Source organism: Aspergillus undulatus (assembly GCF_047715775.1).
Source record: "Aspergillus undulatus strain CBS 261.88 unplaced genomic scaffold BDV17scaffold_18, whole genome shotgun sequence".
Lineage (NCBI taxonomy): Eukaryota > Fungi > Ascomycota > Eurotiomycetes > Eurotiales > Aspergillaceae > Aspergillus > Aspergillus undulatus.
The window spans coordinates 361,617-387,746 of NW_027396622.1; the positions used below are offsets into that span (position 1 = coordinate 361,617).

The 26,130-nt window shown below is 52.1% G+C and overlaps 12 protein-coding genes across 12 annotated transcripts; 3 read left to right on the top strand and 9 right to left on the bottom strand.

The window, feature by feature from the left end:
* The first annotated feature begins 677 nt into the window (after window positions 1–677).
* On the top strand, window positions 678–1,889 carry BDV17DRAFT_260981 (uncharacterized protein). The gene is made up of 4 exons (XM_073757605.1): window positions 678–806; window positions 878–928; window positions 1,010–1,305; window positions 1,379–1,889. The coding sequence occupies exons 1-4, from the start codon at window positions 734–736 to the stop codon at window positions 1,424–1,426; spliced, it is 468 nt and encodes a 155-aa protein (XP_073616612.1). The 5' UTR covers window positions 678–733; the 3' UTR covers window positions 1,427–1,889.
* A 364-nt stretch (window positions 1,890–2,253) lies between these two features.
* BDV17DRAFT_281233 (acyl--CoA ligase) lies at window positions 2,254–4,165 on the top strand (the record flags this gene model as incomplete). Its single annotated transcript, XM_073759992.1, has 5 exons — window positions 2,254–2,287; window positions 2,338–2,598; window positions 2,646–2,977; window positions 3,022–3,124; window positions 3,168–4,165. 5 exons carry the CDS (start codon window positions 2,254–2,256, stop codon window positions 4,163–4,165), a joined length of 1,728 nt encoding a protein of 575 aa, XP_073616613.1.
* A 2,034-nt stretch (window positions 4,166–6,199) lies between these two features.
* BDV17DRAFT_290484 (HNH endonuclease family protein) lies at window positions 6,200–7,145 on the bottom strand (the record flags this gene model as incomplete). The annotated part of the gene is made up of 4 exons (XM_073761925.1): window positions 6,200–6,312; window positions 6,415–6,553; window positions 6,664–6,835; window positions 6,964–7,145. 4 exons carry the CDS (start codon window positions 7,143–7,145, stop codon window positions 6,200–6,202), a joined length of 606 nt encoding a protein of 201 aa, XP_073616614.1.
* A 581-nt stretch (window positions 7,146–7,726) lies between these two features.
* On the bottom strand, window positions 7,727–8,536 carry BDV17DRAFT_281234 (type 1 glutamine amidotransferase domain-containing protein; the record flags this gene model as incomplete). Its single annotated transcript, XM_073759993.1, has 3 exons — window positions 7,727–8,127; window positions 8,175–8,412; window positions 8,459–8,536. The coding sequence occupies 3 exons, from the start codon at window positions 8,534–8,536 to the stop codon at window positions 7,727–7,729; spliced, it is 717 nt and encodes a 238-aa protein (XP_073616615.1).
* Window positions 8,537–9,488: 952 nt separating this feature from the next.
* On the top strand, window positions 9,489–10,505 carry BDV17DRAFT_55560 (uncharacterized protein). The gene has a single exon (XM_073764775.1). The coding sequence runs from the start codon at window positions 9,644–9,646 to the stop codon at window positions 10,328–10,330; it is 687 nt and encodes a 228-aa protein (XP_073616616.1). The 5' UTR covers window positions 9,489–9,643; the 3' UTR covers window positions 10,331–10,505.
* On the bottom strand, window positions 10,415–11,455 carry BDV17DRAFT_55528 (peroxiredoxin family protein). The gene is made up of 4 exons (XM_073764774.1): window positions 11,116–11,455; window positions 10,841–11,004; window positions 10,600–10,740; window positions 10,415–10,535 (listed from the first exon to the last, which is right to left on the bottom strand). Exons 1-4 carry the CDS (start codon window positions 11,276–11,278, stop codon window positions 10,500–10,502), a joined length of 504 nt encoding a protein of 167 aa, XP_073616617.1. The 5' UTR covers window positions 11,279–11,455; the 3' UTR covers window positions 10,415–10,499.
* BDV17DRAFT_55527 (uncharacterized protein) lies at window positions 11,456–12,281 on the bottom strand. The gene is made up of 2 exons (XM_073764773.1): window positions 11,645–12,281; window positions 11,456–11,586 (listed from the first exon to the last, which is right to left on the bottom strand). The coding sequence occupies exon 1, from the start codon at window positions 12,124–12,126 to the stop codon at window positions 11,692–11,694; it is 435 nt and encodes a 144-aa protein (XP_073616618.1). The 5' UTR covers window positions 12,127–12,281; the 3' UTR covers window positions 11,456–11,586; window positions 11,645–11,691.
* Window positions 12,282–13,047, bottom strand: BDV17DRAFT_55526 (uncharacterized protein). Its single transcript, XM_073764772.1, has one exon. It carries the CDS (start codon window positions 12,921–12,923, stop codon window positions 12,438–12,440), a length of 486 nt encoding a protein of 161 aa, XP_073616619.1. The 5' UTR covers window positions 12,924–13,047; the 3' UTR covers window positions 12,282–12,437.
* BDV17DRAFT_55525 (putative C6 transcription factor) lies at window positions 13,048–15,385 on the bottom strand. Its single transcript, XM_073764771.1, has 2 exons — window positions 14,371–15,385; window positions 13,048–14,321 (listed from the first exon to the last, which is right to left on the bottom strand). Exons 1-2 carry the CDS (start codon window positions 15,154–15,156, stop codon window positions 13,173–13,175), a joined length of 1,935 nt encoding a protein of 644 aa, XP_073616620.1. The 5' UTR covers window positions 15,157–15,385; the 3' UTR covers window positions 13,048–13,172.
* Window positions 15,386–16,153: 768 nt separating this feature from the next.
* BDV17DRAFT_55643 (cytochrome P450) lies at window positions 16,154–18,073 on the bottom strand (the record flags this gene model as incomplete). Its single annotated transcript, XM_073764776.1, has 4 exons — window positions 17,677–18,073; window positions 16,973–17,606; window positions 16,600–16,922; window positions 16,154–16,536 (listed from the first exon to the last, which is right to left on the bottom strand). The coding sequence occupies exons 1-4, from the start codon at window positions 17,893–17,895 to the stop codon at window positions 16,156–16,158; spliced, it is 1,557 nt and encodes a 518-aa protein (XP_073616621.1). The 5' UTR covers window positions 17,896–18,073.
* Window positions 18,074–18,512: 439 nt separating this feature from the next.
* BDV17DRAFT_55672 (putative MFS multidrug transporter) lies at window positions 18,513–20,560 on the bottom strand. Its single transcript, XM_073764777.1, has 2 exons — window positions 20,435–20,560; window positions 18,513–20,343 (listed from the first exon to the last, which is right to left on the bottom strand). The coding sequence occupies exon 2, from the start codon at window positions 20,212–20,214 to the stop codon at window positions 18,556–18,558; it is 1,659 nt and encodes a 552-aa protein (XP_073616622.1). The 5' UTR covers window positions 20,215–20,343; window positions 20,435–20,560; the 3' UTR covers window positions 18,513–18,555.
* Window positions 20,561–21,360: 800 nt separating this feature from the next.
* On the bottom strand, window positions 21,361–23,822 carry BDV17DRAFT_260998 (MYB DNA-binding domain protein). Its single transcript, XM_073757606.1, has one exon. It carries the CDS (start codon window positions 23,596–23,598, stop codon window positions 21,625–21,627), a length of 1,974 nt encoding a protein of 657 aa, XP_073616623.1. The 5' UTR covers window positions 23,599–23,822; the 3' UTR covers window positions 21,361–21,624.
* Between the last annotated feature and the right edge of the window lie 2,308 nt (window positions 23,823–26,130).

Below are 26,130 nucleotides of genomic sequence, written 5' to 3' on the forward strand. Positions count from 1 at the left end.
AATCCAGATCAACATCCTCATGGCAGGTCATCAGAAACCTCCACATCATGCCCGAGATTTCCGAGCCGCCACCCCAGAGACCAGTGACCGCTGTCTTACAGATGCGAACTCGCAATTCAAACAAACAGACTCAGGGTCATATTATTATTAGAAAAACAGTAAACCCATACGATCCTGCTCAACGCACCACAATTCAGCGTCGGCGAAAGACGACCTTAACGACGGTGGATACAAAATGAACCGGTGACTTGCGGCGCGCTTGGCCTCCGTCAGATGTCTCAGTCTCGAAACAACTTCAGACTGATTTCAAATGGCACGAGGTTGAGGTTCATGCGGCTGCCAACTTGGCGACCGCCATGACAAAGTTACCTACACGACGAGTCGCTGGGTTTGAGAGTCTCTGTCTTGGAACTCGTGTGAAAGGTCGTGTGCATCGCTTGTTTATTCCTCCGTCGGTGCAGCTGCTCGGGATCCAGCTTGGCATGAGCTCATCCTGGTTGTGCTGCAGAACGATGCCACAATTAGAAGGACAATGTGACACGGAGCCAATCAGGGTTAGGAAAATCGACGATCTCACCTGGGCCCCTGGCGAATCTGCCGAACCCGAAGTACAATATCGTGGAGTATAAATAGGCGAGTGGAGGGCTCCCTACTGCTTCACTTTTGCCATCATCGAGCCTGATTTCGTCCTCACTCACCTCCCAACTACCAATTCACCAACTCAATCAACAACATGAAGCTCACCGCTGCGATCACCACCGGCCTTCTCGCCACCAGTGCCTCCGCCGCTTTCGACAAGTGGGCTCGTAAGTGGACAAAATACCTTTTTCAACAATACAATCTCAGAGAAGATCACTAACACGATCAATGCATCTAGCCTGGGGCAAGCGTGACTATTCTTGCATCAACGCCTACTCCGGCCCGACCGGTTCGTCTCTTGCCACTCTCATATTTCTCTCTCCTTTTCTCCACTCTTTCAACTCACAAGACTAACACAACCCGAACTCAGAAAACAGCACCCTAACCACCGATCTCCCTCTCTCAATTCACTTCAACCGCAACAGCGGCCGCTGCGACAACGACTACTACGACCAGTACCCCAACGGAAACTACAGCCTCTGGCTGTACAACAACCCCGTGCGCGACCTCGGATTCGTCAACGCCGACTACCGGGTTAAGATCCAGGACGGGATTTCCCCCGATGCGAAGAGCGTGAGCTTTCAGCTTCCGGAGGATTTACCTGAGGTTGAGGACGATACCGTTTGGTATTTGCGTCTCGATACTTATTTGCCTACGGCGCCGCAGGTGAGTGGTTCGATCTAGGGATGGATTTTGGGTCGTGTATTGGCTAGTGGTAATTCTGATTTCTTGGATTTAGATGCCTTCTTTCTTCAACGCCCTTGGACCTTTCAGGATTGTTCGGTAAACGGTCTTTGCTTAGAACAGGGGAATAAGGGACGAGTTCAACATGCTTCCAAAAAAAAATAAAATTTTTCATTAGTCAAAGAGAACATTGATCGAGAAAGTTGGGGATTTTCAGGCCCGGGGCTAGACCGCTGGGCAGCCCCTTATGTAAATAGGCTCTTATGAAACGGGTCATACATCGTCTATCTGAAAACTCAGTATATCTCCGTACTTCGACCCGCAAAAGGGGTCCAACGTATGTCCTTCGCTTCGCATATAGTCTCTTCTGACTGTTCAAAACTTGTATTTCGCTCTCTGATGGCTAAGAGTCACGACGTTGCGTCCCTGTCGGACGTCTAGGCCATATTCTTTGAATTCAGCGAGTGGGATCTCTTCGTCCTGGATCTAAGCTGAGAACTTTGCATGGGGTACACAAGATAAATGCATTGTTTCTGTATTAAAGAGAGTGAATCAAAGCTGTAAATCACGGCGATGAATAAAAGTGAACGGAATGGTTAGTATTGCTGAGTATCAATTGCTATTGTGTGTAAATTGATCATGGATCCTAACCTAGGGTTGAAAATACAGAGCTTTGCGGTATCGAGCTGGGTGAGACCATTGATGGAAGACTTTGTTAGTAGATTTATGCTCAGTAAATTTTCATAAAGATGGACAGATATGTTGCGGACTCTATAACCGATGTCAGAATAGTGTGGGGTGAACAAACCTCGGGCCATGCTCCATCCCCGCCTCCGCCTCGTTGTCCCCGCATTTCCCAGGCCAGGGCTTAAATATGGCTCACCCAGACCTTGGGTCTCGGCAAGTTTTTTCAAGGTTCTACTTGAAATCATGATCTTTACCTCCACCAGACCGCGCATCAATAGTACGTTCCTCCGCTTGATCATTGAAGAAGCACCTGGCTGACGCCGACAGTCCCTACCAACATCCCAATCTGGGATTGGCTTTTTGATTCGGAGTACTCGCCATTGCGGAAGAACAAGCCCGATGAGTTGGGATCCTTCGTCAACGCCATCACAAAGGAGGAGATCCGGTATGACGCACTCAAGGAGCTCACGACGTACGTGTCGACATCACTGGTTGTCAATTATGGGTTGAAGCCGGGCGATACGGTGGCGTTGTTCAGTCCGAATACGATTTGGTATCCCGTTGCGATGCTCGCGACTGTTCGTGCTGGTATTCTGAGCCTATTGCTTTGACGAGGAGCAAGGCTGACTTTGTAGGTGGTGTCATCTCCGGTGCGTCGCCGGCATACAACGTTGAAGAGATGTCGTACGCTCTGAAGACGGCAAAAGCGAAGTTTCTGATGACCGTTCCGTCGTCAATGGATGTTGCTATACCCGCTGCCAAAAATGCAGGCATTCCACCAGAACGTATCTTCCTCCTTGAAGGCGCCAAGGGCGAGTATACCTCCGTGCAGCAGCTCGTGCAGAAAGGGAAACGATATGGGCCTGGAGGCCAGGCCGTGCCGTATAAGCTCCCAGAGGGCAAGACAAACAAGGAAATTTGCGGATTCCTGAGTTTCAGCAGTGGGACGACGGGACTTCCTAAGGCTGTAAGCTAGCATAGCCTACATTCAGAATGTGACTGACCCTCAAGGTGATGATATCCCACCACAACGTCATAGCACAGTGTATGCAAATTGTTCAATTGACTCCGGAGGAGACGAACAAGTCCCTAGCTGTCCTGCCTCTCTTCCATAGTAAGTCAACCTCTTGCCCAATTTTCTAGGCTAACGAGGAAAGTCACCGGTCTTGTCCATCAGATGCACCTCCCGGTAATTCGCAATAGCACAGTCTATATGCTCCCCGCATTCACCATGGAATCCATGCTCAGGACAATCGTCGAGTACAAAATCGCGGAGATACTCTCAGTTCCACCGATTATCATCCGCCTCCTGCAAGACCCAATAGCAGCGAAATACGACCTCTCGCATGTGAAGCGCTTCTCCTCGGGCGCGGCTCCCATATCTGGTGAGATCTTGCAAAGGCTTCAGGACCGCTACCCATGGACCGGATTCAAGCAAGGTTACGGCATGACCGAGTCCTGTAGCTGCATCACCGCCCACCCTCCGGAGAAGCAGTCATACGAGTACGCGCAGCGCGGCGGTATGATAGTCGCAAACACCGAAGTCAAGGTAATCCACGTCGAGACTGGGAAGCAAGTCGGATATGAGGAGGAGGGCGAGATCCTGGCGCGCGGACCGCAAGTCGTCATGGGATATCTGGGCAACGAAAAGGCCACAAAAGAGACGTTCGATGAGGACGGCTGGCTGCATACCGGCGACGTAGGGTACATGGACCGCGAGGGATTCATTGTCATCACGGATCGAATCAAGGAGATGATCAAAGTCAAGGGAATCGCGGTGTCTCCGGCAGAAATCGAGGACCTTTTGCTCGGGCATCCGGCTGTTGAGGATGCCGGGGTGACTTCTGTGCCTGATGAATATGCTGGAGAAAGACCCAAGGCGTATGTTGTACTCAAGGCGCCTGTTCGGGAGCGACTAGACACCAGCGAAGGCGTACTGGCAGTGGGGCGTGAGTTGATTGAGTATGTCAAAGCGAAGAAGGTACGGCATAAATGGATCATCGAAATCGAGTTCATGGATGAAGTGCCCAAGAGTGCAAGTGGAAAGATCCTTCGACGTGTTCTGCGCGACCGAGAGAAGAGGAATGAAGGTGGAAAGAGGCTCGTGGTGCGGGATGAGAAGGAGATGGAGAAGACGGCAAGAGCGAAGCTGTAACTACTTCAACTGCCAGCAGTAACACTCACTCCCAACCACCATCAATACACCTCATTATAGCATTACAAACAGTTAAATGCATCCTTACTGGTTTCTCAGTGAACTGCCAGCACGGTGTAGGTACTCTGTTACTTTTCTGCGGCGGCGGAAGGTGGGCCATGGTCGTTTCACCTCGCGGTGCAGGTGCCTTGCTAACAGAACCCAGTCGGGATACATTTGGAGACTGGAGATCAGGAACAGGAGAGACCCAACCTAGACAGCCTGGCTCTCTTTGCACATCAAGAACCATCCACAATTCCCTGATCGATCAATCCAACTTCTGTGGGTTTCTGCCCTTGAGCCACAAGGGATACGAGGGCGAGGCATACATTCAGATATGGAACCTGGCGGCGTACGATGGGATACGGATTCGTCTGGGCAGATGCAGCAACAGGATATTCACTCTTGGGCTGGCAGATAACAGCAATCCCAATCTCGAATACGAAGCCAAATTCCGCCGCGATGATTCGAATAACACGCCCACAACACGGACCATCCGCTTCGACACCTTGAGACGGCGGAAAGACAAAAGTATTAAAAATGTCCCGCGTAACCGGGAGCTGAACATTCGCAATATCCACAGGTTTACCATCTCCATTCAGGAGTACGCCTATCCCACCCCTCCCTTGACTACATACATCTTATATACGCCGACAATTGGCCTAGCGGGATCCTCCAGCAGGAAGGGCATATCGATCTACGTATAATCGAAATACAAGCGGTATATGTGCAGTGCCCGCCACCCCCATGTGTTCCACAAGAGACACTTGTCAGAACTCTTGGTTGGAAGGCCGCTTTAATCAAGAAAGGGTGGGTAAGTGAGGATAAGAGAATTCGTCGGCGAGCTCTTCTTCCTGAGCACTAGTTAATAGCATTAACTTAAATAGTAATAAAAAAGAGAATTATCCTAGATCAACAGCCTATTCGATCACGTCCTAATTGAAAGCAAATAGACTTACGCAAGCACGCTATAATAATACTCTGTATATTAACCCAAGCCAGCAGCCACTTATCCGCCCACTTTCCTGCATCCTCCGTCAGAATTCCATCCATGGTCCTTCCACTTCACTCCGTAATTTGTCCCTAAATTTTCCCTCCCTCGCTTATATGTTTCTCGACCATCCTAATTCCTACATTCTACTCAGCCGGCTCCTCATACATATTGTTAAATTATTATCTTTAGAGCAAACCCGGGGAACCCGGGCCACGGCTCAAAAAATTCCTACTCTAACAACGGGGTAATCTCTATAATTTAATGATATAATCTAGGTATCTGTGAATTCCTAAGCCCGCCGCAGATCCTGACTACTCATTTATCCTTTCCCTTGCGGCGCTGATAATGCGGGGAGGAGGGAGGGTCCGTCATATTCTCGTCCATGTCCATGTATGGGAGGTTATATCTGGTTTGTTGGAGAAATAGGACATTGAGTTTTCCTGGTGAGATTATTGGCGGGGCGCGCGTTTTGCGTTTGTCCTGTGCGTGTAGTAGAGGACATGGTCTGAGTCGAGGAAGACAACCTTAACCATTGCTGCGTTTGCCCGTTAATGGGCTAGGATAGGACGGATGTTGCCGGCATCCAATGGGGTATCTGGCTGTTAGTAGGCTGAGACTTGAATGGATTAGGTATAGGTAGTTCGTTATGGATGAAGGAAAAGGGTTCGTATGCAATGAAACTGCTAGCCTCATGCGTGGGTATTGATTAAACCTTGGACGAGACCGGTGCCAAGCTTGGGCTAGGACGTGTCAGCATGTGCATTGCAAGTATAAAGGGCCAAATTGCCCAGTTTACTCTAATCAGTCCTTCCTGAACCGCTGCACTGGCTTGTCTTATGTTTATTGTATACCGAAGTGCCCTGGCTTTCGGGATCTTCTATCGAAATCGAAAAAATAGTCTCTCGAGACGAAGTCATCTCACAGCTTGGAGATTTCGATTCATGCTGATTGCTCTAGTATATGGCGATCTAACCACACCAGGTAGCAATTACATGCGCAACTTAACAAGTCGCCAACAAATCCTCCAATGCACTCTTCTCCGCCGACGTCACCGTAAGTCCGTAAGTGTACTTGACAGTCGTCCACATCTTGCCGTAAGTGCAGTGGTAGGAGGCTAGAAGTGAAGAATACAGTCAGCCTCATGTTTCAAAACCCGGCACATAGGATGTGGAATCTTGGATGCCGTGTAAAGGAAAACAAAAACTCAAAAACTCACTCAAAGGAGGCAACCACTCCTCGGGGCCCGAGTCACTCTTTTGCTGGTTAACGTTATCCGTAACAGCAAGGAGCTGCGGGATGGTCAAGTCATTCGCAAACGCCTCGCGCTCGTCGGTTGTCCATTCGGATGCGCCGGACTATATCCAATTTCAAGTTATTAGCTATGTGCCCTCCATTGTGTTTACCGCTGTGTTTTGGATTGAGAACTGTGCAGATAAGGTTAAGTTGAGGATATATGGAAACTCACGTTCCAAGCATTCGACAGCGGAACAACATGGTCGATGTCGACGTCGCTGGCAGCAGTCCACGTCTCGCCGTCGTACTCGGAGTACCACGAGCCGCTGTCAATGGAGCAGCTGGAGCCCGTCTGGACGTTGTCGCCGTCGCGGATGAGGACGCGGTCGCGGGTGTTACAGGAGCTGGGTAGACAAGACGTTAATATCACCAACGCCCTGTCTTCGTTTTGTATCGAGATGACCAGCGACAGACGAGCCGTTATGGCTGGTCTGTCCTGGTCTGGCATGAAAGTAGGCATGGACAGACTCACTCTCCCTGGCTAATCCAGTGAGGAAACAAGTCGCGATCGTAGTCTGCGCTTGCACCGGCCGCGGCGACGGTCAGGGAGTCGAGTTGGCTTTGGGCTTCGGAGGTCGAGGGGATGCCTGGGGGTGTGGCGACGACCAGGGAGGCGGACGCGGCGACAAGGACGGAGAAAACGATGCGGGCCATTGCGACTGCGACTGTTGCAACTTTTTTGTAATGTGGCTGCGACTGCGACTGCGACTGCTGGTTGCAGTGGAGGAAACGCGAGGGCGAGGCGTCTTATATGCGCCGCTGCGGGCGCGAGGAGTAGAGGGATGGACTGTTAGACATGACTGAAAGTAAATCGTCGGAGAACGCCGCCAGTCCTGGAGAGTGTTCATCTCGCGATGTCCTATCACAGCTATCAGTGGTGGTTTGTCGCACACGCGGCGAGGAGGACATGCTGATTCGCCCGCGTTGTGACGATCGTCGCAGCGTGCAGAGGAGTGGTTACATCGGCGAGTCTTGGTAAAGCAGTTACTGGACACCGGCTGTTCTTCGTCCAGCACGTTTATCTTCGATTTCTCTTCTAGACAGGCACAGGGCGGGGTTGCGACGGCGTGCCTGCTTGGCAGCGGGATTCTTCATGTCTTCGATAGCTTATCACAGCCCTGTGTTGTTGCAACTAAATGAGAGGATCCATGCTTAATATATTTCACCCAAGCCAAATTGTCGAATAATCTTCTATACTTCGCCCAACGTGATAGGGAACCTCAGAAGCTTCAGGGTCAGACCCAAGCCAACCCCAGTGCCTTCGCCAAAGCCTCTCCAACGCCCTTTGCGCTCGCTGGGCTTTGCCCCGTAATCAACACCCCTCCTAGCCCCTTTACCTCAGACACAACAACCTTCTCTCCGAGTGTCTCCTCGGCCTTGACATACCTACCGCCAGATAGCTTGTCCAGCGCATCCTCGAGCAAAAACGGTACCATTCCCGACGCGCCGAGAGCGTCTTCCTCCACGTTGGAAAAGCCCGTGACAGTAGCCGAGGAGATGAGCGGCTCGCCAGAGGGAAGAGTGGGCTCGACGAGAACTGCCGGGCCATGGCAAACACTTGCAATTGGTTTCTTCGCGACGGCAAAATTCTCTATCAGCGCGATAGATTCAGGATCGAAATAGAGGTCGAACATTGCTACAGCCTCTTAGCTATGAGCTAACAACGGGACTTGCGAGACTGACGCCCGTGACCACCGGGGTAAAAGATGGCATCAAATTCGTCCACACGAGACAAGACATCCGACAGCTTCACCGTATTCTCCCAAAGGGCCGACTGCTCTTTCAGGAACCTCGCCGAAGAGGGGTCATCTTTGTACATCTCGACCGACTGCGGAGACAAGGGAGCCACACCACCCTTGGGTGACGCGACGACGAAATAGACTTTGGACTGCAGAACGTCCCAGGGGTGCGCGAACTTGGGCTGTTCTATTAGCATCATATGTTATACTGGGTAGTCAACAACTTACCAGAAACCACCCGGTGTCGTTGCCGCTGACAGGATTTCTATCGGAAGAGGTAAGGACGATGAGAACTTTGGGAGCCATGCTGTTTTGTTACTTCGAAATCTTGATGATTGACCCGAAGCAGCAGCATTGATGCCATATTTATAACCTGCCCGTCACAATGCTCGCCATGCTCGTATCCTGATGCTGAATCCTTCACAACATCGTGAGTCATTGACACTGTCAGCATCGTGAAGCTATCCTCGAAATGTGCCGGTCAATCTTTGTTGAAGCTGAAGGTGTATACGCCTCGACAAACAAAGCACGAAGAATCGGGTATACTGCTCGCTAAGTCCGGCGAAGGAATGTAGTGCTGACGGTTGAGAGCCCTGACGACAAAGCGGGATCTCGAAGTAGCTAGATCGCGAGATCCTGACCATGGTCATAGTCCAGGGTAAAACGAGAGGCCCAATAAGAGGCAAAAAAATAGATGATGTAAGGAGGAAAGATGGCATCTTCCTATGAAGCACGAGGCCATCAGCAAGGAGCCTGTGAGCTCTTTGAGCTTTCTTGGTCTCACTCTGCAAGTGACGGAGCCTTCTCAGACGTGTAGCGGATCGTCACCGCCACAGTATGCTGCCCAGAGCGATGAGCTGGCCAGACAAGAGGTCTGGCGGTTTAGTGAAGCTTGAAACTTTGGAAGAGCAACCGCAGCCCATACATTTCCAACCGAGCCGACCAATACCAGGAACATCGTCTCATCCTTTGACATCACTTAATCCTTACCGACTCTTGGCTTCACTTCACTTCAACTTCGCTTGCGAGCATGCGTCCGGCCCCATGACGTCGAAACAGGAGAAAACAGGACGCGCTCTTGGCAGGGCCGCTGACGGCGAATAAGCTGCCCCCATTGTACTTTTTGGCCCCAAGGAAACAGGGCTGATGCGCAGGGCTGGGGAAGGAGATCCTTGGGCAAAAAACACTGCCTCCTCAAGGTTGAAGTTGGTCTGCGTTATGTACCCAGGAGGTCTGGAGATCTGGCGGTTATAAAAGCCAGAGCGTCGCCCTGTCTGCCCCGGAAAGTGGAGGTTCAACTGGATAAACAATCTTCTTTTCACGAGCGACAAAGTGATCCAACAACAAGTTCATCTTATTCGGACATAGATACAAAGTACACAAATTCAAGCGATACCGTTAGCAACCTGCACTATGCTTCGCATCTCCCTCCTCGCCACCCTCCTAGCGGCGACAGCAACAGGTGCAACCGCGCAACGCGGCGACAACTGCACAATCTTCAACTGGGACGAAAACAACTCCTACCTCACGAAATACTCACCCCAGCGCGTCTCCGGCGCGTCCTCCTGCCCCGACAACTCGGAAAATCTCACCTGCCCCCTCACGGCCTCCGGCGACGCTCAATACACCGCAACGTACAATATCTCCGCCTTGAACATCGAATCGTTCATCGATGTCGTTCTCAATACAGTGAACAACGACACGCTTTCAGCACCGAGCTTCAATGCCACCGTAGTCGGGTCGATCGATACGACCAAGATCATTGAAGCCGGTCAGTCGGCTTACCTCAACTTCACGGCGTACAAGTTCTGCTATGAAGGTTCTGTCGCAAATTGTACGGATGGTGTTGAGGATGGCACTCCGTTGAGGATCTGTGCGCCTGTTTGGCATGAGGAGGGCAGTTGGAGAGGGGATGAGGCTAGCCCGAGATTCGATGGGGAGTACACCATTGTGAATATTAGCAGGGAGGATGTCTCGCGGTATCCGGATCCTTATGAGAACCAGGTTGGGGATGAGCCTGGGGAGGGTGGTGCCGTGGGTTTGAATATGAATGTTGGACTAGCGGGTTTGGTTGGCTTGGTTGCTGCTATGGTCGTTTGAGGACTTGGCTTGGCTTGACTTGCGATGGGATCATGAGGTTATGAGACTGTATATTAGTTTGATCAATTGATTCAGCTTCTGAAATTGACGAGGCAGGCAGACGCATTCTGTTGCGAAGCTATTTGTATCTGACGGAACTAAGTACATTGCATTGCACGTTCCGAGACCATTAAAGATGAGCCAGCACCGCGTCCGCACCAGAGACCTATACTCGGTTAGCGACCTGCCCCGTAGTTTCGATGTCCCAAATGTAGAATCAAAGGTCATACCTCAACAGCCCCCTTCTTCGTCTCAATATCCGCATACGTAACCTTCCCATGATCAATAATAATCGCATACCGTCCAGTCCTTCCACCACTCGCCCACCCAATGCTCTCGGAGAACTTCGCATCGGGGTCTGAGAGGAATAGCTGCAGAGTCACGAACACATTGCATTAGCAGGGGTTTATTGTACGAAATACTCAGTCAGGATGAAATGAGGGGAGACGGGAGACGGGTACAGTGTCATACAATATCATCCCCAGTAACCTGATTCGCCTTCCCCCAAGCACTCATAACGAAGGCGTCATTTGACGCAACGACGGCGACAATCTGGACGCCTTTTTCCTTTAGTTGTGGCAGGTTCGTGATGTACCCCGGGAGATGGTTCACGGAGCAGGTGGGGGTGAATGCGCCTAAACATGCCAAAACAAACCCAAACAAACCCAATAATTAGCCTCATATTAAATTCCACATATTGAAGAGCATGGTTTTTTGGGGGGGATGGGGATATTGGGTGTGCCCACCAGGAACCGAAAACAGCACAACCTTCTTATCCGCCCATTCCTTCGACGCATCGTACTTGATTGGGATTCCGCACGAGGTGACGTCGCCCTTGTCTTCGGTCCAGGGGATGTATTGGAAGGAGATGTCGCCGGGGAAGGAATCGCCGGCTTTGAGAGGGGCCATTTTGGTGAATTGAATTGCTGGTTTAATTGGAATCGGTATGGGATGCGAAACAAGTCGTGGTAGAGTGTTGAAGGAGGGAAGATTGTTGTTGACGACTGCGGGGTTGAACGGTCTGAGTTGGAGTGGAGGGGCCGCAGGGGACCCTGGGAGCTTTATCGGCCTTTATCGGCGGACTCAGTCATCAACCACGGAAAAGGTGCCACAATCTCCCAATAAATAATTGTTTGGAAGCAAGCAATATACCTAGGTTAATTGAGATCAAAATCAATCTAAGCTCTATACCGGAGCCTAACCCTGTGTATCCATGTCTACCGTCTGTCAAAACATGTCTTCCTCTATAGAGAAGTCGAGAAACAAACTACCCACCTAACTATACTCTGATTCCATATTATGTAAAAACGGGAGCATTTAAATTAGCTGTAGCTCTCCAAGGCATAGCAAAGTCCGCCAATTTTTTGCAAGGCAATATCCATACTACGACCGGAGAAGGCAACTCTCAGGGTCCTGTATCCCCGTGGAAACCTCTTGACAGTGTATGAGAATTTTGTTCCAAGCACCGGGTCAACAATGGGATCCTGCAGCACTGCCGGGAAGTGTATTATTCGGGATGTTCGATGACCAAGAAGATACGTCGAAACCTCAACCAGGGACGGAAACCCGGAAAGGGCCCGTAGAACAGGCGCCCAGTACCCTGAATCGAGGTGGACAGCAGCAAATGATACCTTAGCCAAGGTCGATTTGAAGGAGGCCAGGAATTGAGTGAAGGCGTGGCTTGAGCCTACGTGGGCCGTTTTCAACGTCAGTTCGCGTAGGAGAAAGGTGAGTTGGCTCGAATACAAGTGGGACATAAAAGTTGTCGAGCGCCCGCCAAAATCGGTATCAATCTCTAGCCGTTACAGGCGCGCTGCATGTTGTATGAACTGAGTCGCGAAGCCAACCGCGTCTTCTGTGTCTATCTCGCATCTGATCATGAGTGCTTCCAGTCTAGAACATGCAGTAATGAACCTCGGCTCTCTGACGGCGCCTCGGTCAACGCGGGACATATCGAACAGCCTCCACGAGCCGATATCTGTCGCTTTGAACACTATACTCAGTTGTCATAATGGACGCTCTATTGCAGCGATTATACTGATAATTACTGTAACCGCATCACTCGGGGTCAGGACGTGAGCTGGGCTGAGACGAGCTGGCATGGAATGATTGTAGAGCAAAAGGACTGGCAATTCACCAGACGCGGTAGGGTACCCTTCCACCGTTGAACAGATTCTTGTGTAATATCAAGTCCAGATGCGTGCTTTTCCCAGTTGAGTCCTGATTCCAAGATATCCTCTTCCGTGCCATTGACATCCAATGAGCGGACATGTGGAGATAGTCGCGGATCTTGCGATATATTGACCACTCTTTGAAGGGATGCCAGAAAAAAATCTGTCTTGACAGTCTCGATATGAGCAATGCAAAATTGGGACAGGGAGCAGTTGTAAAAGGATCTGCAGATGCGTCGGAAAGAGCACAAGGCTGGGAAGTCCAGGGAAGCGCTTATTTCTGTCAATAGCTTTGAATGGAAGTGCTGTGGGGGGGGGGGGGGGGAGAGACGAAGGTTCCAGCTTCTGTCTGTGTGCAACATGCAACATGCAGATGTCATCATCCAACAAGGAATAAGTAAAGGGGTTCTAGGTAGAATTGCCCTCTGGAAGTGAAGGTGCCGATCATGCTGACAGGTCTCATCTCATATCTGGACCACCAACTCCAAGTCAGCACACGTCTCGACAGACTATTTATTGCCTTGCAATATCTGCCCAAAATTTAACCCCGCTCGTTATTAGGCCCAAGGGACAACTGAATAGGATGACTTGAGAGAACGGAGAATATCAACTTCCCAGTCTCAGCCTCAGTCTTAGAAGCAGTCCTTCATCATACTCGACAGCTCACTGCTATAATCAAACATATACCCGCCCTGATCGTGAAAAGTGCCCAGCGACGGCACTCGCACCCCCATGATCTGGTCCTCCAAACTCCCCACGGCCTCGAACCACTCCTTTAGCTCTTGTGTCATCCGCGCCCCATCTGGCGTTTGGCTCTGGACACTAGACGTTAGTGCCTGGTCGATGATTCCTTCGCCCTCGCCCTCAACGGCACTAGTAGGACCAGTAACATTACCCTCGGCCTCGGCCTGACGATGCATAAGCTGCGGCCCGAGCCGACGAAGCCCCTTGATTGATTTCCAAAGACGCCGCGAGATATAGGAGCGCGTCGAGACGCCTTTGATAAGTTCCAGAGCCATATAAAATTCCTCTCGACATGTCGTGCTGAATTGGCTGGGTGACTGGGCGGCGGCAAGGAAGAGAGCCATCAATGCTGACACAAGGAACCAGTTAAAGACGACTTGTTGCAGCTGATATATGTCGGATGATGCGTGGAGCTGAGTAATGAAACGGATAGAGTCTTTGGCCATGTCGACGACGGTCTGCGTCTCAGTTGGGAAGCGCATCATATTTACTGTCGAGTGCAGTACAGGTCGGTGGATGAGCATCCGTAACTGGTTCGCGCGGAGATATACCAGCGAGCGCAGCCGTCGGAGGCTTCGCGTCTCGCCGTCAGCGTAGCCCGAGAGGTTCCGCAGGCGGAGGGAATCCGGGAGTGTGGCGACCCATTGCAAGACCTGCCAGTCTAAGTAGTTCATCTCGTCTTTCCGGATCTCGTTGGTGTTGTTGAAGGCTGAAATAAATCTCCAGACTTTTGTGGCGATTCTGCTATACCGGATCATAACGCGTAGATACGATGTGTCTTCCTCGGGTTCTGGAAGCCAGGGATCAATATCGGAGTCGTCTACGCTAAACGGCATTCCTGTTCCGAAGCTCCATCGGAGGTCTAGGACGCGTACGGACCAGAATAGCTTGAGGACGCGGTTTCTCCCGATTTTGACGACGGCGGGGTGTTTGAGTGTTTCTCTGCGGTGCAGGCCTTTTTCTAGGCACATGCGCTCCACGATTCCGATTGTCCGCCAGGCTAAGGTCTCTTCGTCTATCTGGAAATACAAAATGGCCTATAATTGTCAGACCCATCAACTTTTTTGAGCCTGGGAAACCACTTACCACGAGCGCGAGTAGCGTGATGCTTTTTATCTCAGGAGCCGCCCAAACATAATGATCTGCAGCATCTCGCACCGAGTGAAACAGACTCATTGCGAGCTCACTACTCCCACTCGCTTCAGCCGTCAAAGCACAAGCGAACACAAGTCGCAATATATTAATGTCGTCACTGTCCAGACCATTGTCAGGCGCAAAATCCTGACCTCCTGCTCGTGGCCATGATCCCGCCTCAGTCGATCCATACAACAGGTGCACATTTCGAAGAAGCTCATCAAATTCAACAACCGGGTACATAGCCCCTATTTCCTCTTCATAAACCCGGCACAACCGGAGTGCCTCCGTCTTACCGATACTCCATAATGGGTCTCCTAGGCCTCCATGGTGGGAATAGGATCCGCTTGGTGGGGACGGCGGGGTCGGCAGCGGTGACGGCTCGCGCGTCATGTCTCCGTCTCCATCGTAACCGTTGCGCTCGCCTTCAATTTCAACTTCGATAATCCCGCGCTCTTCAAGACTGGACTTTGCGAGGTCGAAACTGAACGCCGACGTGGTGGGACCTTGGAATGTCAATTCCTTTGGGTTCGCCGCCATAGAGATTCGCCGCGGGCGCGGGTGGGACTCAAGACGCCCAACTCCAACTGCATTAGACGCATTACTCTGACTTTGAGCAAGAGAATGGACAGTAACCGTAAGCGCTGTAATTTGCGCTTGCATAGCGCTCATTTGTTCGTAGAGACGCTCGATACCAGGCCCCCTATTCACATCAGCCGAGCTCAGCTGCAGCAACATGCTCAATTGAAGACCTCAAGGTCCACTCACATCATCTCATTCCCACCCCCTCCAGCCTCGTGCGCATTATCATAGACACAAGATATCCGCTGCCGTCCACATCTCCCACATGGTCGCTCCCCATTACATTTGATTTTTCGGCGCTTGCACTCGTTGCTAATTTAACCATACATTAGGATCACGCCCACCAAGTTGTGAGAAATGCTTGGGCTGAGAGCAAGCTAGCAACTCACCATGCCTTCGCGATATACTTCCTCCTTCTCTTCCGAGGGGCAGCTTCAGTTCCACCTTCAGCTTCGACTTCGTGTTCTCGATCCCGGTTCCCGTTTAAGCAGACGGTAACACCCTCACTCTCGTTCTTCTCAGGACTCCGTTCCCAGAGGGTTATATGTGGGTGAGCAGGATTCGATGGGTTCATGGTATAGTGAAGCTAAGGCGGGCGAATGCGATTGAGACAGATAGATGGTCCGCGGTAACGGTGGGAGGAATGACCAGGGGTAGGTAGGCTAATTAAGTAGCGCAGCTTGGTAGTACCTAGTGTCACCAAGAACAAGGTACGAGTGTTCAGGAGAAGAGTTCAGGACGGGAATTGCAAAGCAGTGGATGCGAATGGTCACGAGAGTGGAACGGCTAAGCTGGGGAAATGCGGGGAATGGAATTGGTTCCGCGGGTGTTGATCAGTTGCAGGACACAAGGTTTGTGGCTGGCTTGGTATGGGTTTAGTATACGGGAAGGGTCTTGATCTAATTTTTGAGTCGTGAGTAGACTGTTGGAGGTCCTCTGTAGGTTATCTGGTATTCTTTAGTATCATTGAGTGCTTCGGGCTCTCTAGATCATGATCCTCCCGCTCCGAAACTAGCTGTGTGCTAAATATGCTGAACAAATACAACTCCATCACTGCCCAGGCAGATCCCTCAGACTCGTACTTTATACAAAGATAAGATATAAATATTATGAATTCCCACCACATATACTCATCACATAATTTATAAAACAACTCTAGTTCAAATGCTTCGTCCGCTCCTCACTCTCCAAAATCCACCTCTCTAGAACGCTCCGATCCCTCGGTCTAAATCCAACCTTAAACGGCTTCGGCTCCGTCGTCAACGCCGTCGGGATAGCATTACACTCAATCGCATCCAGGATAGGTCTATCGTCACTCTTACGGGCCGGGTGCATGGTGAACGCCATAATGAGGCGCACGTACGCTGTGAAGAGTTCCCGATTCGCGAGGTGAGAGCCAGCGCACATTCTGGACCCGGCGCCGTAGCCGTAGTGCGGGGTTCCCGAGCCGTCGGAGGAGGCTGTTAGGTAGCGCTCTGGTTCGAAGGCGTAGGCGTTGCTGAAGTGGGTTTCGTCGTAGTCTGCTGCGTAGGCGTTCTGTTGGGTTGATCAGTATCGTTGGGCTGTTTGATGATTTCGGGCGAAAGGAGTGAGAAATACCATGAAGAATGTAGTTCCCTTAGGAATAACTGCGCCATTCCATGTGATATCCTTTGTACTTTCTCTGGGAAGGCAGATGGGAATAACGGTCCAGAAGCGGAGTGTTTCCTTGACGAGAGCAGTGACGTAGGGGACCTTCTCCTCGATGAGGCATTTCTCCCATGCGTCGCCGTCGGGGTAGACTTTCATGATTTCGTCGTAAGCGCGCTTTTGGATTTGTTGGCCGTCTTCAGAGGCGAGGTAGGCGATTCCCATGATGAGGTTGCCGGGGACGGTGTCGAGACCGGCGGACACCATGGTCAGGCAGATGGATTTGATTTCAGCTAGGTCATGTCAATATTTATGGAAAGAAGGTGTGATGAGAAGAGCATACCATCGTTGAGTTTCGCCTCCGGATCCTTAAGAATATTCCCCGTAATACAAGGCTTATCCGTCCCCTTCGCAATACGATCCTTCAGCACATCCAAAAGATAAGTAAGGTACTTATCCCTGCGCACGCGGAACTCATCAGCCTCACGAGTCATCTTCGGCATGATTCTCAGAAGTGGAATATAGTCCTGCCACTGGTTACTCGTGCTGCGGAAGTTGGATACACCACGCTCAACATCCACAATCTCTTTCAGTAGCTTATCGTCGACATTCCCCTCGATCCGAATTCCATAGTTCAGCGTCAAACTCGTGTTCAGCGCAAACCGCTGGAAGTACGCCGTGGGATTGATGTCGACCCCGCCATTGGTACTGTCCTTGAGAAGCTCCTTGATGCTAGTTGTTGACTCGAGGTCGATGATGGGCATGTACGATTGTGTTGCGGGACGGTTCAGCGCTGTCGCAGCGGCCTTGCGACGGCGCTTGCACGATTCATCCCATGGTGATGTTCCAACTGTGAATCCCTGCGAGCTGGAAACGACGCTGTGGAAGGTATGGAATGTCGGTCGGGAGATCAGGGCGGACTGGTCTTTGATCCAGAGCTGACGGACGGAGTCGAAGGTGTTGGCGAAGATGACGCGCTATAGCAGACACCATTAGCATTTTCCACGTGAATACAAATAGACAGACAAGCAGAAAGAAAAGTCTCACCCTATTCCCCATCCGCACCTGAAAGACAGGCCCAAACGTCTTCGCCCATTTCTGGGCTACCGTTGCGTGCTGATTTCCGAGTTGAATAAGGTTACCGAAGATAGGCACGCCTGGGACTTCCGGGAGACCCTTGATCTTGGGGACATCAGTGCGGTTGAAGTAGCGGATGATGAAGTAGACCACTGCGATTGTAGCGATGGCGACTGTTTGGAGAGCCATGGCGACCGAATACAAAAAAAAAGAGGCCGTTACCGAATGCAAATAAATCGGTCGTGAGTGGTGCAAATTGAAGGTTTGGAGGAGCCTTTATATCCGAATTCCATGACGGCGCCCAGTGCACGGTACATTTCCGGGCTTTGGTGCGGTGGCTGTTGAGCCCGAATCCCCGCACAGAGACAGAAGGCTCTCCTGGGCAGTATTAGAGTCTACAGCGCAGAGCATGGTAATGGTACAGGGTACAGCGCGCTATGTACAGCGGGAATTCGGGAATGATTCCGCACTCGACGGCCCCGGCTAGGCACGGCACTCCATCTCTTTGCCCCACTGCGGGAGTCGCGGGCACTTCCCCGAATGCTTGACAGCTTCAGTACTACACTTCAATCTACGTTGAAGGACGTATAGACTACAGCGTTCGGAGCAATGGATTATAAAATACTGGAGTTGGCTGGATAGCTAGAAGCCTTTTAAAATACCCAGATTGATTTGTGGCTAGGACCAGCAATGAAGTGACAATGCGGTCGGGCTACGATATATGTTTTCGTGTGATCAAGGGTCGGAGAGATATATCTAAATAATATATGTACTCATCTAGGTATAATACATAATGAACATAAAAAGCAAATCATAATTCAAAATCCCATAAAAACCCTTTTAGAGTACTCAAACCGAATACGGCTTCTCTCTAGCACTCAAATGACTAGCTCGACGGCCCTCATGTCTCGCCCGATCAGCCGCAAGCGTCTGAGCAAACTTACTCTTCTCACGAATCTGCGGCCCCTTCCAGTAGAAGATGTAGATCGGGATCGTGACGAAAATGGCCAGGGCACCAAGAATCGTAGAAGCCCACTGCAAGTGGAGCCTGCCACCGATGTTCTCGTACATGGGCGTCGCATACATAGCAGACAAGCCGGCGAGGAAGTCACGGGCGAAACCGTTGCCGCCTGTGGCGGAGGCAGAGTAGGGTCCGTATGCGGCAACCATGTAGTCGATTGTGGACATGTAGATGCCGTAGTTGGCGATTGCGATTAAGAGCACGAAGACGAGCGGGACGATCCAGTGGTTGACTTCGGGACCCATGGTGGTCCATGCGAAGCCGAAGAGGCCGATGGTTTCCAGGGGGGCGATGAACAGGAGGAGCAATAGGCGGCGCTCGGGTAGTCGGGCGGCAGTACCGTGCTTTATCCGAACCTGGTGCTGGCGCCAGATATCTGGGAGGAAAATCGCATAGGCCAAGCCGTATCCGATGAGAATAGTGCCGAAGCACATACCAATCTCTAAGGGGTTGAAGTCCCACTGCTCAAAGACGAGAGCGAACGACTCGATGCAGGTGAAGATCAACGCGTCAGAGAAACCAGATAGCAAGGAGAGGAAGAGCACAATCGGTTCACGGAGGAACATCTCGAAGGGCCGGCGCCAGATACGCAGGACATCTTTGAAGTCCAGTCTCGGCGTCTTCAGTTCGTTCGGGCCGTAAATGTTCGGGTCTTCGCCGGACTTGCGGCGGCGTTTAGCCTCGCGGTCAAGGAGAATAGTCGACCGAGTTTCTTGAACAAGGAAGAAGTGCAGGATCTGGGTGACACCGCCAAAGATGAGCTGGATCCAGAAGTTCCAGCGCCAATGCAGCCACTGCTCCATCATTCCACCGAAGAAGGGACCGATCGTAGTGCCTCCGACAGACGACAGCACTACATATGCCACAGCAAAACCTTGATCATCGGCCTCCCACATATCAGCCGTCATTCCCAGAGTGACCGAGCCTCCGGCCAAGCTGATACCACCCAGGAAACGACCGACCACCATGGTCCCAAAATTCGGGGCCAAAGCACAAGGAATCTGCCAGATGTTCATGAAGGTCAAACTGAGTTGCATGATAGGCCATCTGCCAAACTCCTCACTCCACGGCGCCCAAAGCTCACAGCCAAAGGCGTAGGCAACCAAAAAGATCATTTGACCAACCCGGGCCGCTTGTTCACTGATCCCGAACTGTTCTGTCAGACCAGAAACCGCATTTGAGTAGGTACTACTGTTAAAATTCATGGAACTTTGCACAACGAAGATGACGGTGAGGATAGTCCATTTCTTGTACCAAGGAAAGCAGAAACCAAGGCACTCGTAAGCTTCGTCCTCTGTCAGTTCTCGTTTCCCATCCGGCCTGACTTTACCGCGATCGTCATGGTCGCTGTTCGATGATTGTGAAGCACGCTCGGCGTGAGTATCGCCAGGCTGCATGGACGGTCTGTGTTCTTGCTGCTCCTTCTTCTTCTCCGGATCCACCACACCTTGGTGGAGTGGGTTTTGGGCGTCCTCCTCAACCGCCATAGCGCAGGCGGGTCTATGGGGGGACCACGTGAGGTGACGGACCGATGCACGAGAAAGCAAGCGGATTTGGAAATGAAAAAGTATAAAGGAAACCACTTCCGACCGCAAGTCGAGAAAGCTAGCGGTCTGCTAGAAGCAGTATCAAAGGTAGATGTTAGTCGCAAGTGACAATTGAGTAAGGTTGATATCAATCCCCTGGATATCGAGGACGAAAACCCACACTTATACCCAGCGTTCACGGCCCATCTCACACGATCAACCCCAAATCCCAATGCGGGAGATAAATCGACGTCATACCATATCCGACAGGAGGACAGCAGTTAGGCCTAGGGTAGACCGGCTTGTTTCGTTATGGAGTAGCAACCCACGGCTCGGGATATCAGCGAATATGATTGCATCGTTGCTCGCAATTCACCCATGGGGAATCGCAACAAACAGGCGCTCGAGTCAGATCGCATGGTATGTGGGAAACGGGATTGCATGGCCAAGAGCGCGATAAGCTCCACGACGCGTTGAGGGCCGCCCCCGGTCTTTGGACGACATCATAGCGAGCGAGAGCCAAGGTGATGGGCCATGGGCCATGGATGTGTGGATCGCATCGTCTATGGAGGTCGGGGAACAAAGCTGGAGGTGGCCCTGTGCTGCGGTGAATGGATGGATGGATATCGTTCGTTGAGAGGCTCTGGAGGGACCCAGAGATGATGCAAGAGCGCTGAGAAAGAGTCGAGCGTGGTCGGTTCCTGTTTCCTGTCGAACGGGAAGTCGAAGTCGCCTGGGGGAGGTGATGTCACCCGCTGGGAAGAGTTAGTCAGCGCGAGTAATGCACGTTGTTACACTGCACAACATTCACGAGTCTCCCTGATACCGAGTAACGTTCAATCTCGAATTTGTTCCTTATGGAGCTCATTGCTCTGAAGCAGCAGTACCTGTTGAATATAGTTTATATTGTGTGGATGAAGAGGACCCTTCCGTCTTGACTTATCTCATCTGCCACGCTTAACATCACCAAGCTTACCCAAGGCAGGAAGCCGAGAGTCCGAGGCCGACAAGGATCGTAAGACGCGCTGGGCGCTTCTGGGCGTTCTTGACGTGCGTCATGATTCCCATTCTACAACAGGAATTCTTACATCTAACGTGATCGATGACATCGGCCCAGAACAGCTTGCTGCGAGGCATTTGAACCTGAAAGACATTGCATATTGACAAATCGTCTATGATGATTGAGTCATCTACTGTACATCAACTCATAGTTATGGAACATATCTCGCCCAAGTGAGCGCCGCAAAGAAGGTGGTAAATATAGAGAGGGCCTGGGAGAAGAGAAAGAACGTCCTATGATACATCATCAGATCCTTCGACAAGCCGCATGATTTAGTGTAGGTTATACTTCAACCCCAACAGCCCGTTACTCTACCGACTCGGATGCTGAGACGGTAACGGTCCGGGATACGGGTTGGAGCCTTGACTGTAAACCCGACTATGATGAGCCGAGCCCCCATGCGGTCCTGGTCCGGGAACGACAGGAACCGGCTCGTGGAGTGAGCCAGGACCGACTGCCCGTGCCTGAAGCGGGTGGGGATTACCAGGCCCATTTGGTGCGTACGCCATCCCACCCGTCGGAGTCGGCTGCAAGACTGTCGGAGGGGTATAGGAGCGGCCGATCTGTTGAGAAGCGGCACTTGACAGAGGCGCCATTCTTGATGCCGATGGTTGTGGAGGAGGCGTATTGCGACCATAGGGTGTTCCACCCAGTCCCAGATGGGGCCGATGTGGTTGAGGTTGATGTGCGACCAAAGGTTGCATTTGTGAATATCCCGAAGGTCCACTCGGGTGTTGTTGGGGCGTGCCTGGCATATGACTTGTTACCGGTACTGTCTGCGCACTCGACCCGTACGATGGAATTGAAGAGAGTCCCGGACGTGAGGAGTACGCGATATGGCTGTTTCGCGGCGTAGGAGAGCTAATGGCCGACCGATAGATGGAACCCTGGGAAGGAATATCACGCGCTCCTCCAGTACCTTGGGATTGTGGCGCAGGCGATGGCGCATAGACAGATGGAGGGTACGAGGGACGCTGAGAAACCGGTACTGGCGGTGGAGTGGGCGCAGGAGATGGGGCATTAAGGTTTGATAGCATCTGGGCAGAAGGAGTCTGGCTAGAGGCGAACGGCGAGTATGGTGGCTGTGGAGCCAGTGTCGTAGAAGGCCGGCTACTGGGCGGCGGAGGAGCTGAGGATGGCTGTTGCGATTGCTGATTCCGAGGGTCGAACCTTCCCAGCCAGTCATTGTTTCCGGCAGGCCCTGACGTCCCAGGCACCGAACTGTATGAAGAGTACTCGGAATACGGGCGCGAGGGTGGCTGGTATGGGTTCTGCTGGGGGTATGCCGAGCCTCTTGGCTGGGAAGCCGAGAGTATGGATTCCTCCTGCCGCGAGGGCGGCTGTGGCAGTGACGAACCACCAGTGTACACCGGCCGTGAGGGAGAGCTGGAGGGCCCCGCAGCCATGGTCGAAGACTGGTCACTTGCGAAGCGTTTCCGAGGTTGAGGTTCTTCGGGTTCGTCGTTCAAAATACTCATGATGTTTGACCGCTTCGCGGGAACTTGGCGAGGCGGTTCCGGCTCGACTGGCGTCAATGCCGCACGAGGAAGCTCTCTAGACGGAGACAAAACTGGAGCTGCTTGTGAAACCCCAACGTGCGGCGCGGATAACGGGTAGAACGACCTTTGACCCATTGAATCACGTCGAATATGAGACATCTCCGGATCAGGCCTTCCTAGTGCTTGCAAGGGAGAGCCGGGAGGCTTCGTCAGGCTAGGCTGGCGTGAGTGGGAACTGTGTGACAAAAGCGGCGGAGGTTGAGCGTGGGATTGGGCCAACGACTGCAGGTAGGCTTGATGTGACGTGCCAGTCGCACTTTGACCTGACATTAAAGGCGATCCGTGCATTTCCACGCCGCGGAACCCTTGACTGGGAAGCGGCTCCATTCTCGCAATCTCCGGGGCAGATGCATTGACCTGCCGCGAGGAGAGCGCATGATCATGAGCCCGAGGTGTTGCATGAGACAGGACGGTATCACGCCTATCATCATGGAAGTACCCCAAGCGCGGTCCCGACATGCGCGGTGGTAACCCAGGCTGAGCGTGAATACCCTGAGGCGGTTCCTCGTTAAGAGCCATCGCCGGCGAGTGAGGTGCCATCGGAGCATTGCTAGCTTGCGCGAGTGGTGGATACCGGGAGGAGATACTGCGCTCTCGCTCATGAAGCGGACGGGTGTGCAGGGATACCGGCTGTGAGGGCAGCGCAGCGTGCCTGGCAGCAGGTCCAAGGCGATTATCCTCAAACTCAGGCGTGGCCTCAGTATGAGGCGCGAGCGGCCTGGACATACTCACGGCCGAAGGAGTGGCTTCATAACGTCGTTTAGTGGTAAAGTTAGGTATCGGCAGAGCAGTTGGAGGCTCGCCGCGGGCTTTCTTGGATTCCGCATTATTAACAATATCCTCAAAATCTTTCTTGCCAGAATCAAGTTGTCGCTGGAAATAGTTTTTGACCTGAAGCACTCGTCAGAACCAAATGTCATTGAAAAGAGAGGGAAAAAAAAAAAAAAAAAGGAAAGCCGAAGCGTATGTCTTACCATTTGAGTGGACTTTGTCTTCATGAAGTTGGAAATTCCCTCAAAGTCCCGGCCAAAGTGTGCTAGAAGCGATGGGAAGTCGCGCTGTTCAGGAACGGACCAGTAGCTTGTCGTTTGCGGAGAGTTGTAGTTCATATCCGGCCGGACAGCGCCAGGAGCAGGCGTTGTTGACGTGCTATCCATGTCGGTAGGTTCGAGCGCATACACCCCATCTCTAGGGCGACCCCTACCAGACTTTGACCGCGGAGGCACATCAACCCGGTCCTCCTCGAGTTGATCCCGAAACCTAACAACTCCAGGGCCGCTAGCTGCTTCCAGGCTCATATCCGGCACTTCGGGGTTCGCGACAGTGACAATCGGCGCGGCTGGTATTGCTGCGCTCGCTACCGCTGTTGCCAGCAGATCTGGCTGCTCTTGCTGTGGAGTCAGCGAAGGTTGCTGCTGTTGCTGTTGCTGTTGCAATTGCTGCTGTTGCTGGGCTACTTTGCCTCTGCGACCACCCCGAGATCCAGTGCCGGCGCGCGGTCCTCGTCGTCCTGCGGGTTTCTCGACCTGCTCAGCATCCTTTGCCGCAGCACCCCGACGGCCGTTGGCACTCTGCTCTGCGTCTGCAGAAGTGTCCCCGAAGGTTGGCGCGGCTGCACGACGTGGACGGCCGGTGTCAGTCACAGGTGTCGGTTCCTCCTCGCCGTCATAATCAGGCTTGACAACGCCCAGATCCGCCATGAGTGCATTAGATTTGGGCCTAGCGGATCTTCGCGCACGCCCGCGGCGACTCCAGCGCTTGTTCAACTTGGCCTTGTATTTGATCTCTTCCTTGGTCAAGTAATAATGAACAATACACTGCTTGAAGTCTCGCCCAGGCAAGGCCTCTGCAATCTTACCCCATTTCTTGGGATGGGCCATGAAAGCATCTGTAAACTTTTCGTGCTCTTCAGGAGTAAAGTCATTGGGTGGCGGTAGGAAACCGAATACATCCATAGCTTGAGAAGGTTGGACGATGTTGTTCGTGTCCTTGAAGATAAGAGCTTTGGCGTCGCGTGGTTCCAGCATATCCGGTATGACAGCCTCGCGATTGAGATCTGGTTGTGCCGTGGCTTTGTTCTCGCGTCGTCTAGCAAGCTCCTCTTGAGCAGAAATCTCTGATGCGCGGAGGGCATTTTGAAAATCCAGCTCGCTGTTTCCTTTGTACCGCCGCCCCTCCGAGCGAGTCTCGAGGAGAGGTGTGGGCGTTGCTGGCGGTGGTGGTGCCGGAGGAGGTGTTAGTCCCGGGGTTACAGATGTCTTGTCCTTGTCTTTTTCACGATCCATTTCCCACACACTCAATCTCCACCGCTTGTAGTGGTTGAGCCAAACTGACCGTAGCTCAGCATTTTTCTTGGCGATGGCCTTTCGGTGATCAATCAACTCGCCGCGAAGAACTGATTTGATGCGTTCATGGGTCGTGTTATTTTCTTGGCAAACATCGAAGTCGGACACGGGTGTAGGAGGTCCCATTTGCAAGAATGGGAGGTTCTCAACAGAGAGCGCATCAGGAAGCGAATCCAGAACCAACTTTGTCGGCGGCTCTTGCTCCTCGGTCTGCTTGTCAACGTCCGTGTTCGTAGAAGGAGCCTGCACCTCCTCTGTTGTGACGGATCCATTTGTTGGCGCAGAAGGCTCGGGAGCTTTGGGAGGTACAGTCTCATTCGCGATCATGCCCAAAAGCTGAATGCGCATGAGTAGTGACACAATGGTCGGGTCTTCCAGTGGTGGAGGCGGCATTTCCGCACGCAAAGCTTTCATGTCCTTTTCGAATATTTGTTTCCGCTCCTCTAAGTACTCCTGCGTGAACACATTTTCGTCCTCCTCGTCGCTAGATCGTCCAAAGTCGGGTATCTCCACATCATCGGGATCGTTGTCAATAGCGGGTTTGGCAGGTGTCTCCTGTAAAGATGGCCGGACAGGGCTAGTTGTTCGCTTTTGACCTTCCGTAGGTGGCTCCGGATTAAGCATGTTTTCCTTATCTTCATGCACAACACTATCTTTCTCAGTCTCGGATCGTGTTGCTGTCGGGATAATCACGTGATCATCGAGGTCCATTCTCATGTCGCCCTTATTGATATCGTCGCCCAAAGACAAGCTTCTGTCTTTGCCATCAATCGAGTCTCTTTTAGGTGGTAAAATTGGACTTGTCGCGGGCTGTGGCCGGTTGTAGCCGGGCCGAACCCATTGTTTGTTACCTTTAGAAGGCCCGCGAGATGGCTGTGGCCGTTGTTGAAGCGCGCGAGGACCAGTGGGGATA